Consider the following 12,679-nt stretch of genomic DNA (forward strand, 5'->3'; position numbering starts at 1 on the left):
ATATGAAATAGATGATTATTTCACATCAAATTTTATAACCAAAATCATAGAAGCAAGGGAGAAATTATAGCGGGGGCAGACCTGTTATAAGTCATTCAGGTGTGATCCCTGTGGAAGGAATTACAAGGGGGTAGTTGTTATAAATGATGAGAAGTGAGAGGGTTAGCCCTCCCATGAGGTGCAGTTACAGAAAGTTAAAGTTAATTTCTGCGCACAGATTTTGGCCACTATGAGATAAGATACTGGAGTAGACAGAACATTGGTCTGATCCAGCATAATTCTTATTGTCCCCTCACATTCCCTAATCCTCATTTTCTTGGCTATATTGTGTCAGTGTCATAATTCTTTGACCTTATGCCTGGAACATTTTGCATTTTTAATAAGTTTCCTTTAAAAGCTAGGACTGAATTCTTGACTATTTATGTTGCCTAAGGTAGTTCATTATTGGATGGATATTAATTCTATTGAAACCTCTTTTGTATCTGAAAGAGAAAAGTTGCCTTTGCTTAATCGAATAGTGAGACTTTGCAAGAAGCAATTGTGTGAGACATTTTAGGGCATACTTCTCAATATTTATTTCCTCTGCAGAAGTGTTTTTCTTGAAAAAAGCAGTCTGCTGAGTGCAGTGCCCAGTCCCACAAAGTATTCCTCATTGTACAATATCTATGTTAACTGCACTGAATCTAATGGGACATGATCAGAATGTTAGCAGAAGAAAAAAAAACCCTGTGTTTGCACTTGGGCTTTTGGATTCCACCCTTTTCTCACCACTGAGACTACAATCCTCTTATTGCCAGATTTTCTCTACACTGTTCCCATTTCCTCAGTCTCTCTGCTGCCTTTAATACTCTCTCCTCCTCTTTTGATGTATTATTTAATATATTTTATACAGCTTTCCACAATGCTCAAAGCAGTTGACTTCCTTCACACTCTTAAGTTTCCTTGATTCATTCCTCAGCTGATTTTCTTCCTATCTGATTGCATGTTCACTCTTCCCATAGGAGGATGTTCATCCTCTGATTTTCCTCTGTCTCTTGGGGTTCATTAATCTGTCCATACACCTCTTCTGTCCTCTTTTAGAAATGATTCTTAGGTGACTCATTAATCCCATGGCTTCCAGTATCAACTATATAACAATGACATTGGGCTTGATCTTTCTGCCTCTGAATGTTCTCTATCCATTGAGTCCTGCAACTCCAACTGATTGTTTGGTATATTATTTTAATTCAGGAAGCAAGAATTCTGCTCAGTGTGTGCATTCACTGGTTTGGTTCAGATGCAGTGACAAACTACCCAAAAAAACAAACAAACCCAACCTGAAAGCTTGCTTGAATGATTCGCCCTCCCCTTGTATGGTAGTTAGTTATTTCCTGGTTGTCCACAAAGTACATTTGCCATTATACTCAGTCTGGCAACACATGGTGTGCATGTCCTGCATTGCAAACTACAATTTGTTCTGGTTTTCAGAGTAAGCCTAAACCACAGGTTGTTGGTTTGAATGTAACAAGCAGTGATGGTTTGCTGAGAACCAGGAATTAACTGGTGCCACACAGGGAGGATCATGGAGCTGGAGGTTGCTTCCAGCATTCATTGAACTCCATAGCATATGAGTCAAATACTTAATACTGGTTAAGTGGTGTATCTCCTAGCGAAATTAACTTACAAATAAAGCACAGTCTGTTTTCATTACAGACAAATAGCATGTGTTTTACAAGAAAGACCTCCTGTGTCCGGCGACGGTTTCGAGAATTTGTGTGGCTTCGTCAAAGACTACAGAGTAATGCTGTGCTGATGTGAGTAACTTGTAAACATTTTCATAATTTTTTTTGTTTCTTTTTTCAATCAATCTGAGTATTTAGGACTTTTTTTAAAAAAAAAAAAATCCCAGCTGCCCTTCAGAAAGATAGATTCATGTGAAGCAGCAGAACAAAGTTTGAGACCTCTGGCACCTTTAAGACTGACACAGTTTTATTCATGGTAGGTGTTTGAAACCCAAACGTTTTTCTTCAGGAAAATGAGAGTTCCTCCCTCCCCTTTTTATCCCCAGACCCTGCAGTTGACTGGTTCAGAATCACCTAGCAAGATTCATGGTAGATAGGGATTCAGCCTCAAATCCTAGTCTGATATTCCAGTCACTACCTGATATTGGCTCCCTTTTAAAGCTCATACTAGGGATGGGCACAGACTGGCTGATGAACTTTAGTTTGTCAAATTCTGGTGCAATTCATAGTGACGTGACAGTTAATGAAGAACGGAAAGCAGGGGTTTACCCTTGCTTTCTGCTCTTCACAAGAAGAGACTTCACAGGAAGTCTCCACTGCTCAGCTGTTTGGCTGCAGTGGGCAGCAGAAAGATTGGAGGAGAGTCCCTTCCCAGGGTTCTTCCCCTTTCTGTTTCCCTTTGTTTTTTGGACTCTCTTCTACAGTCCTTTTAAAGTTTAAAGGGCCTGCACAAGGCCGCCTGTAATAGCTGAGTGGCTAGCTTGCTCCACCACTATAAAGCTGTTTTTTCAGGCTTTCTGCAAACCCCATTTAGAGGGACTTCAGTCCCTTTCAACAGGTTTTGCAAGACCATGAACCTGTTTGGTTCGTAAACCAGCCTCCTGGTTTGTCGTTCAATTCATGGTTCAACTGTGAACCCACATTACTCTGGTTCATGCCCCACCACTAGTTCATACCTTGCGTTCTTTCTTTCTGTATCACAAAGGCCTGGAGTGATTAAAATTATTTTGTGTTAAGTTCCAGTATGTCATTTAGTCTTTATCTAGCATTACAAGGTGTGAAAAATACCAGCCTTTATTTTGTTCAATTTTTTAAAAGCCACCTTTCAGTGAAAAACATGCTTAAGGCAGCTCACAGAAGATAAAACAAGCAAGAGTTAATCAAACTGTGCAGCTGTAGCTGTCCTAGCAGCTAAGGGTACTCGTGTTGTCAATAAGTTTATAGTTACTGTGTCTACTGTGTTGTCAGTGGATTTATAGTTGAACTATCTGGGGGTGAAAAACGTTTGCTTCTTGGCAACTATCAGTTTGGGAGGTTTGCAGGGTGTGAAAAAGGAGGAGGCAGAGACGTATTCAGACCACCGCTGTAGAAAGTCTCTACCTTTCCTAAGCCTCTTAAACTATTAATATTGTCATATCTTATTTATGGAGTGCATACAGCACTGCTGACCACTCTGTGGAATGGCTTACTTATCTGCCCTTGAAACAGAAGGGAAAAGGAGAGGTGGAGGGAGTAAGAAATGACAGCATCAATCAGTCTTTAAGAGCCTGGAGGAATGGATCCATTGCCAATTGTATGTTTAGTATTGGGCACACAAAGCCAACCTAGTGCTGGGAACTGCACATAACAGAGCTGAGTGTCTAGCTGCAGAAATCCAGGCCCAGGAACTGCATGCAGCAACCTCTGTATGTCCAGAAAGGGATGTGTGAACAGAGCTGTCATTGTAAGCAGTAATTTAGTTTGGGGCATTAACTGTTTCTGGTTTGTTTGTTTTTTAAAGACAATTGCCGGAACTGCCATCCAAAACTCCTTTCTTTAACATAAGTAACTCCCAGCACGTTGACCATCGTCGGCAGGGCTTGCAAGACTTCCTTCAACAGTGAGTGTATTGCTTTTTTGGAAGGTGACAGTTCTGTTGCTTTAATGAAGTCATTAATGGCCTACTCCTGCAGCATGCCTCATTTCTTGTACACGACAGCCACCTTGTGGCCGCTGCTGAGCCTTATTTGCGGACTCTCCCTTGCTTTTGTTGTAGGGATGTCATAACCGATGCTTAACAAGGCTTCATGTTTCAGTGACTGCCCTTCTGTTAGTCCTCGAGGTTTGTAAGCATTTGTTTTCCCCCTTCTAAAGCACTGTTCAGATCTTGCTTTTATTTTTTCTTATTTGGGGGGGGGGGACTGATTTGTAGCTCTCGAGTATAAGCTTTATAGCTTACAAGTATAAACAGAATTTTCAAAAGCAATAGACTTAAGCTGTCCTTTTGTTCGCAATATGAAGAATGTTCATGCATTGCATAAACACCGAAGGCAGGCGTGCTATGTTTTTGGGGGAGCAATTCTAAATGGATCTGCTCAGAAGTAAATCCCATTTGATTTAATGAAGCTTACTCCCAGGAAAACATTCTTAAGATTGCAGATTGTTGTATAAACTGAATTTCCTCAGTGGTGCCCACTTTGAGTTATCTGCAATTTGGAAGCATTTTCGTCAGATTACCTGGCAATGATGGTAAATCAAACCTGCTTCTGCTATCAATATCAGTCCGTTTGAATTGGAGCAAACAATTCTATCACCCTTGTAATAAATCATTTTATTTTTAACATTGCAAAGATTTCATGAGGAGCTGTGGTTTACTTGCAGAGCATCTGTTTGGCATGCAGAAGGTCCCAGGTTCAATCCCCAGCATTTCCAGTTAAAAGAATCAAGTAGAAGGTGGTATGAAAGACCTCAGCCGGAGAGCCACTGCCAGTCTGAGTAGACAACACTGACTTTGGTGGACTCAGGGCCTCATTCAGTATAAGGCAGCTTCATGTGTTCAAGTGAGGGGCAAAGATTTGGCCTTTGTGACCCAAGGACATGGCTGTCTATAGAGCTGACTGGCAGTGGAATGACCTTTTACTACAGCAATGATGTTCTTTTTTAGAGGGGAGGGGCCGTGGCACAGAGGCTTGGCATGCAGAAGGTCCCAGGTTCAGTTGCTGGCATATCCAGTTAAAGGACCTGGCAGGAACTTATTTATTTAGTTATTTTTTATTTGATTTGATTTATATCCCACCCTCCCTGCCGAAGCAGGCTCAGGGCGGCTCACAACATAAAATCCCACAAACAATTAAATTAATAAGTATTAAAATTACACATTCAGTAATAAAATAGATATGCAATGATTAAAACAGTTAAAACAGAATATTGAGTTGGTGCTATTCTGGTGGCGACGGCCTTCTTCCATTTCTCTTAAATACCGGTGCCAAGTCAATTGAATGCCAGCCAGAAGAGGACATTCTTGCAGGCCCTGTGGAACTGCACAAGGTTCCACAAGGCCCTCACTTCATCTGGCAGTTGATTCCACCAGCAGGGGGTTACAATTGGGAAGGCCCTGTCTCTGGTTGCTTTCAATCGGGCCTCCTTCGGCCCGGGGATTACTAATAGATTTTGTGATTCCGATCTAAGTACTCTCTGGGGAACATGTGGGGAGAGATGGTCCCTAAGATAGACAGGTCCTAGGCCATAGGCTTTAAAGGTAATAGCCAGCACCTTGTAACAAAATGTCTTCTGGGCACTCTATTATTCCCTATGGAGATCGGTCTCCATAGGATATAATGGAAAACTGAACAGTGGGTATCTGTGGCTCTGGAGGGGCTGTTTTTTTAAATAGAGGCACCAGTTTTTCAGCATAGCGTCTGGTGCCTCTTCTCAACTCCCTCCCCCCCAAGTTTCAAATAGATTAGACCAGAGGGTCTGGTCCAATTCTATGAGCCCCAAAAGAAGGCACCCCTATCCTCCATTATTTCCAGTGGAAGGAAGGCATTTAAAAGGAGTGTGGTGCCTTTAAATGTGATGGGCAGAACTCCCTACAGAGTTCAATCATGCTTGTCACAACCTGGCTTCTCTCCCAAAGTCTCCTGGCTCCATCCCCAAAATCCCCAGATATTTCCTGAATCAGACCTGGCAACTCTAGCAGTAGGTGATGTGAAAGACCTCTCCCTGAGACCCTGGAGAGCCTCTGTCTGAGTAGACAATTCTGACTTTGGTGGCCCAAGGGTCTGATGTAGTATAAGACAGCTTCATGTGTGTTCATGCTGGTGTATCTCCAACATGTCTACATGGCCAGCACAATCCAAATCTGTAATTGAGTACTATTGAACAATTCAGACAAACATGTTCAGATCTGTGGACTGATGCCCTTAGACTGCAAAACCATACATACAAATATTGTTTTATTGGTACTATATGCTGTTATGGTCATGTAATGATACTACATGATTACACACAGCTTTGCTCTTGGGACTTATAGCAGTTATTTTATGCTATTTTTCATTTTAAAAAAAGTCAGTATTGCAAAAATTTAATCTATAATAAATGCTTTCTTATGCTGAACCACAAGGAAAGACAAGCTATAAATGTTTTAATAAATAAATAAATAAATAATCCCCCTGGCTAAATCTTTTAGTTTTTTGGGTTTTTTAAAGCTTTCTATGATAGTTATTACATCCAGATTATCTTGAGGGAAGTACTGATGTATTCACATTGCTGCAGGTGCCAGTTTTTATTGGCACAGAGGACCTGTATTCATGAGCAGAATTTACAGCATCTGAGAGAAACTGCTGGATCATAGCTCTTGTTAATGTGGCACTTTCACACATGCACTTTCAATACACTTTGCAACTGGATTTTACTGTGTGAAATGACAAAATCCACTTGCAAAAAATTGTTAAAATGCACAGCTGTGCAGTGTATCACACAATCACATCAGATTCACCACACTGATTGTTGCACAGAGATGCAGACTCCTCTGGGGTACATGGAAGGGTTGCAAACACGAAGTGCAGAAAACACCCACCAGTGTGCTCTGTTCAATGTGTAGGAGTGAGACATCATGTTCATTGGGTGAATTGAAAGATAAGGAAACAAGGTGTATTACTGCTCTGCATTTACATAAGAAGCAGCTGCCTTGTCGAGGTGTAGCTCCCTGACTAGAGAGGGAAGACTGCATGTAGTACATCAGGGATGGCGAAACTGGGGCTCAGGAGCCTCATATGGCTCTTTCATACATATTATGGGGCTTTTGAAGCCCCCACCATCCCATCAACCAGCTTGGAGAAAGCATGTGTCTCTTTAAATCACTTCTCCAAGCCAAGCCAACTGGCAGTTTAGAGAATGCATTGGAAGTTGCTTTCTTTCCACCACCCCTTCCGTCCCTCCCTTCTGTCAAACATCTGATGTTTATTCTATGTGGCTCTTACATTAAGCAGGTTTGGCCACCCCTATAGTACAGGATGTGGGGACTGGCAGTCAACAGAAAATTGCACTGGTGATATACACTACAATTAAGAAATCCTGTTGTCGTCCTTGCAGTTTGCATATAACTCAAAATAAGTATGCAGTCCTCATGGTGTGTATGTAAAGTGCTGGTAGTTTGTCATTTCCTGCCTCATCGTAATGACCCTGGACTTCTTTCAGTGGTCTCCTATACAAGTACTAACCAAGACCAACCATGCTTAGTTTCTACAATATGAGGAGAGCTGGCAAGCTTGTGCCATCCAGGTCAGGGCAATAATAGTAATATTTAGCACTATGTAGTGTTTTCACTGTTCAAAGCCTTTTACATACCTTAATAATTCTTGCTTCAGCCCTGCAAAATATGCCAGACTTATTATTCCCATGTTACAGATGGGAAATTGAGGGAAGGGGGGGGCGCATGTGTAAGGCTCCCTTGTGAATTCTTGGCAGAGGTGACGTTTTAACTGGGAACTCCTGGCAAAACAGCTTGTTCTCTTACTAGTTAACTTTGCTTTCTCAAAGTGACACATGAAAACCCTAGGCCTTCGCTAGCCATTGCTCTGTCCACAACCTATAGTGTCTCACCTGCCTCCCTTGGGGAGTATTTCTATTGTGCTAACCAGTGAAGTATTTATATTATTTAACAGGACTGGCGATAGTGCTGTATGAGAGACAACTATGAAGATTTTTTTTCTCAGTGGTTATACCTTTAAATTATGGCTATGCTGACTGGTGACGCTCTCCCATGTGAGTGCTTAGGAACATGTGACCATGACTGGTAGTGCCAATAATGAATTGGTGCCTGTGAGGCTTCCATCATTTGCTGCATTTGCTAAGGCTGTATTTGCAAACTGTTTCTGGATAGGTTCATAGAAGCTTCCCGTGAGAACCTCCTAACTTCAAATTCAGTAGCAGCACTGCACATGTCCATAGCTGTTGCATGGACTTTGCCAGCTAATGAGAACCTATCCTAAGCGTTCTGGTGTCCTCACCCCTACAAGTAGTAAATGTTCCCACAGTTGCAATTACATGGTGTTCATCTGGTTTAAGATGAAAGGAACAGAAAATTCCCAGTAACCTGTAATTTTCTTCTGCCAGTAAAAATCTCAATCTGTTGTGCTTGGAATCCCAAGAAGGGGACAATACAGGCCCATCGTATTGAATGAACTAGAACTATACCCATTGTCCTTGAGCCTGAAAATTGAATCTAGAGTCTAGCGACTGCCTTGATTTATTAAAGTGAATTATAGGCAGGCTCAGTTGATACTCCCATTTAATTACTTTAAGCACAGGCTTGTCTCTCTATTTAGCCAGTCCAGCTCCACTATTAAAGTTTGAGGTTTTGTATATAGCTATGGTTGATATAGTGCCAGAATCCTGTTTTGTTAGCTTCTTCTAAGGTGCTAAAGAGCACAAGCCTCTGTGTGGTTTGTTATGGGGTTTGCCCCCTTAAATCACCCATCCCGTTGGGTGGAGAGGGAGAGGCCTGACTTGGCCAGCCTGTGCATGCCAAAACAAGGGGAGGGCTGTGGCTCAGTGGCAAAGAACACACTTTACTAAGAGAAGGTTCTGTGTTTGATCCCTTTCCATCTCCATTCAATCAAGTGATAGCAGATGATGGGAAGACCCTTATGTGCCTGAGACTCTGGAAGTGCAGCTTTCAGTCCAGTAGACGATATTGAGTTAGATGGAGAGAATGGTCTGACTATGTATAAGGCTTCTTTGCATGATCCAGTGTTGCCAGAAGTAGAGTTACAGAAATGTTTTCCACCATTAAGCCAATTATTGGTAGCTTCTGCCATTATGATTCTTGAATTGCTTGCATTTACCCAGTTGGCGATTATGAACTTGGGAAGGAAAGTGGCCAGGTTAAGGGGAGAGGGCATCTGCTAACTCCCATGGTAGAAGCAAATAGAAAGGTCAGATCAGTCCACCAATTGCCTCCTCCACTGCCATTGTTCCCCACCAAGTGGTACGGGGAGAATGGATGAAAGAAGGAGAATAAGAATGTGTGCAGGTTTGCTTGTTAGAGTGTGTCTGTGTGCCACTCTCTGTGTCTATACATATGGGTGCTTTAGGGAAGAAGGGCAGAGGAATCAAACTTCTCCTTCCACTCCACCTTTGCCTTTGTTATGATTTCTTGCAGGCCATTGTATTCTTATTTTTAACCATTTTGAGTGCCCTTTTGGACAGCAGGATCTCATTTGCATATTAGGCCACACACTCTTGAAGCTTACAATAATCCCTGTAATAGTTTAGGAAACACCTGAGTAATGCAAATTGTCATTTTTCTGTTTCAATAAAATGCTGAATGGTTGCTGAATTCTTTCTTGCTTGTAATACATATTAGTTTTAGCCATTACATGTTTTTTGTTTGTTTGTTTTACGTTTTCATTCTATTGCTTACATTCAGGGACGTCCTTTAAATTATTTAAGGAACATATTCATATTAATTAGTATTAATTAATACATTCCTTTTAAATATATATTCTAGTAGTGATTACTACATTGGTCAATATTTTTAATTCTTTTTATAAAGGTGAAAAAACCCTGTATTTTTGTAGCCTGCGTTTCCTGAGAATTCCTGTTGAATCGTGAATATGTGCATTCAATAGAGGGCACCAGAACACAGGCTGTGTTTGCTTGTTTCTGTAGGGTTTGATTCCCCCTCCCCTTTTTTCCCTGTCATGATATGATGTAAATGGGCTGAGTAAATTTGTTGAAAACAAAATCAGAGTGTTAACCTTCTGCACACATGCAAGCGTGCATCTGTCACTGTATTGGATTACAGAAGATACAGGAAATCTTTGGTTAGGATTAAGTTGTGCTGCTCACCCATATGTTTTCCTGCAACAGAACAGTGTGTAATATACCTAATAAAATCATGTTGAAAAGAACCAGAGTTTGGCCTCTGTCCAAACAAGACAAACCACATGGTTTGCCTTTTATTAAAAAATACCTGCCTTCGTTTAAGGAGGATAAACATGTTCTAAAGCTCACATCCTGCACCCTCCACAAGTGGCCTAAAAGAAAACAGCTTGGGAGATAGCCTTACAAAGAAAGGAATTAAACTGTGGTTTTATAATCTTCTTTTCCACCAGAGATTAGGATCTTGAAAAGCCTCTTGCGTGCAGAATTCCAGGCTTAGTTTATGCCAGGCCCTGGGCCAGCGCAAAAAAAAAAAAGTGAAACAACAGAGTGGCCTGCTGGGCATGTGCAGACTTGCATTTCTCCTCACCATTGGAACAGTCTTCTGCATTGGAGTAGCTAGGCAGGCCTGGGGCTATGTTTGTGCAGACACTCCCGCAAAAACTCTTTAGAAGAAACATGCTGTAAATGCTTATTTGAAACAGATATTATCCCTGTATCAGTATCGGAATCTGCCTGTTAAAAGTGGTGATACTAACCTAAATAAAAATCCCAAGGGGCTAGCTGTTAATTTGTAAATTTGGAGTGTATATAAAAGTCAAAAACTTTTCTGTTGTGTTTATTTTTAATGTAGATTCCCTCCTCCTGTGTTGTCATCTACTACTTGGCTTTTTTTTTTTTGCCCCTGCTTTTCATACCACTGGGTGTTTTAACTGGAACCCTAAATGCAGTGTTTATACTGAAAAGTCTTAGCCTGTCTTTTATCTCTCTTTTAACTAGTAAAATAATTTTCTCCATCCATATTTAATGTTAGTAGTAGGGTGGGACAGTTTTGTCTTCCTCTGAACTTAGAAGCAAACAGGGAGAACCTTTAAGTAGTTTTCCTCTCCCTCCCCCTTTATGTTTTTGGAAGTTCTCTGTAATTACCCTCAGGAGAGAGAAAGGTGCTCCAAGTCAGGAGCACTCCCCCCAACCTCATCATGTCTGTAAGACTGATGTGTTCTAGGATGAAAAATACTGTGTGTGCTCTTGATATTGGAGCTTTGAGTGCAGATGGTTCTGTAGAGAGAGATGATCATTTTACAGGTGTGGGCCGCAGTGCATTGAGGTGTGAGGTAAAAGTTCGGCTTGACACTGGTTTACTTCCCACACTGCCTCCCTTGGTTTTGATAGCTGTTGTGAATCTCTCAATTTTGGCCACTGCCACAAAGTGAAGTGAGGCAAAGACTAGTGCCAGAGCCATCCCATGACCCACTGGTCTCTTGTGCTCCCCCGACGCCTCAAAGCTGGCCCGGTCTAGGGCCAGTCTTCACCTCCTTGGTGTTTTGGCTGGCAAAATCAGACTGTGGGATTCCTCCCACATTCCTTCAACTAGTCTCTGCTCATACTAGGATTCCCAAAGCTAGGGCCTGAAAAGGCTGCTGCATCTTTTAAGAGCTGCATAGAAGGGAGAGTATCAGTCACTGCAGCTTTCCAGGACAGTGCTGTAGTGGCCAGAGAAACTATTCTTGCTGTTTTTCTTCTGTGCAGCTGGGAGGCCTCATGAGGTGTGGACTTGGCAATCCTATGCTTGCTTGGTCCCTCATTTATTATTCTTGAGTCTTCCATGATTGAACTCCATGTCTCTACTACCAGATTGTTTCCTGCTTTTTGGAACACAGGCTGTTCTGTTCTGCCCTGCTTTCTTCATTCACCCTGCCATACCTGGCATTCACTATTCTTTTTCTCAATTGCCTTCCTGCCAATACAGAGCTTTTTCTAGTCTTTAGGCTCTTGTGTTTTCCTCAACTTGTCTTCTCTGACCCCATCCTTAATAACTGACTGTTCTTTTTCAGTTCAATGTCCACTATTAACCACACTTTGGGGGGGGGGGTTCGTTGTTTCCCTATCTCCTGGGACTTTTTCCCATACAGTTCTGTCTCTTACTAGTATGCTACAACATTGTATAGCAGAGTGTGCTGTTCCCTCAGGAGTTAAAATGTTCGTGAGCATTCTATAACATTATAGCAATAATTTCCTATATAATTACATGTAGGAAATCAGTGACCTTAGGAATGTCTAATTTTGTGTAGGATGGAGCTTCAAGTTCAGAAGTCTGTGTTCTGTAGGCTACATTTTAAACTCTAAAGGGGGACTGAAATGTTCTTTCAGGATTCCACCACCACCGAATGAAAATCTGTTGACATCTCAAAGGTGACACAAAGAATAGGCTACACAAGCAACACTCTTTGGTCAAGTACTTGCTTCATTGTACCTTTCAGTTAATAGAAATAACTGATGCAAAAAGCAGATTTCATAGAGAAAGGTGCCTCAGCGCTTGTGCAGGAGCATCCATGTTTCAATTCAACTTATGCTTAGCAGTGCTTGTGTTTCTAAGCTACTGTACCTGTTAAGGTGCATTATCTAATTTGTGGTCTCTTCACTTTTTAAACCTCCAGATGGCACTATTAAGCAGAAAAGAGAACAACTAAAATAATGAGTCCAATGTAAAATAAAATTGTAAACTGAATTATAGCTGCAGGGGGTGTTGGGGTGGAAAAGGACAGTAGCCTTGAGGTACTGATCAACCTGTACTCTTATCACTTTTGTTTGCTGTTCCCATGTGTTAGGTGACCAGCAAGTTAATAACAGTGCTTCAGTAGTTCAAGGCTTAGCAAAATTACACTGGACATAAAATAAAGCTAAAATGAATTTCTGTCCAATATCATTGACATTAGTGCTCATTACTTTTGCCTTGCAATGCCTCAAACCATCAAAAATCAATTTTAAAGATTACCCATTATTTTATAAAGAAAATATGTTTCAAACAAAGC

At 41.4% G+C, this 12,679-nt stretch overlaps 1 protein-coding gene across 1 annotated transcript in view; it reads left to right on the top strand.

The window, feature by feature from the left end:
- The window catches only part of SNX10 (sorting nexin 10), a 51,428-nt gene that overhangs the window by 33,713 nt on the left and 5,036 nt on the right, over positions 1-12,679 (top strand). The window contains exons 4-5 of the mRNA XM_060248677.1: positions 1,693-1,793; positions 3,502-3,600. Coding sequence (XP_060104660.1) covers positions 1,693-1,793; positions 3,502-3,600 — 200 coding nt within the window. The remainder of the gene's footprint in view (positions 1-1,692; positions 1,794-3,501; positions 3,601-12,679) is intronic.

The sequence above is a fragment of the Heteronotia binoei genome, chromosome 10, assembly GCF_032191835.1.
Source record: "Heteronotia binoei isolate CCM8104 ecotype False Entrance Well chromosome 10, APGP_CSIRO_Hbin_v1, whole genome shotgun sequence".
Lineage (NCBI taxonomy): Eukaryota > Metazoa > Chordata > Lepidosauria > Squamata > Gekkonidae > Heteronotia > Heteronotia binoei.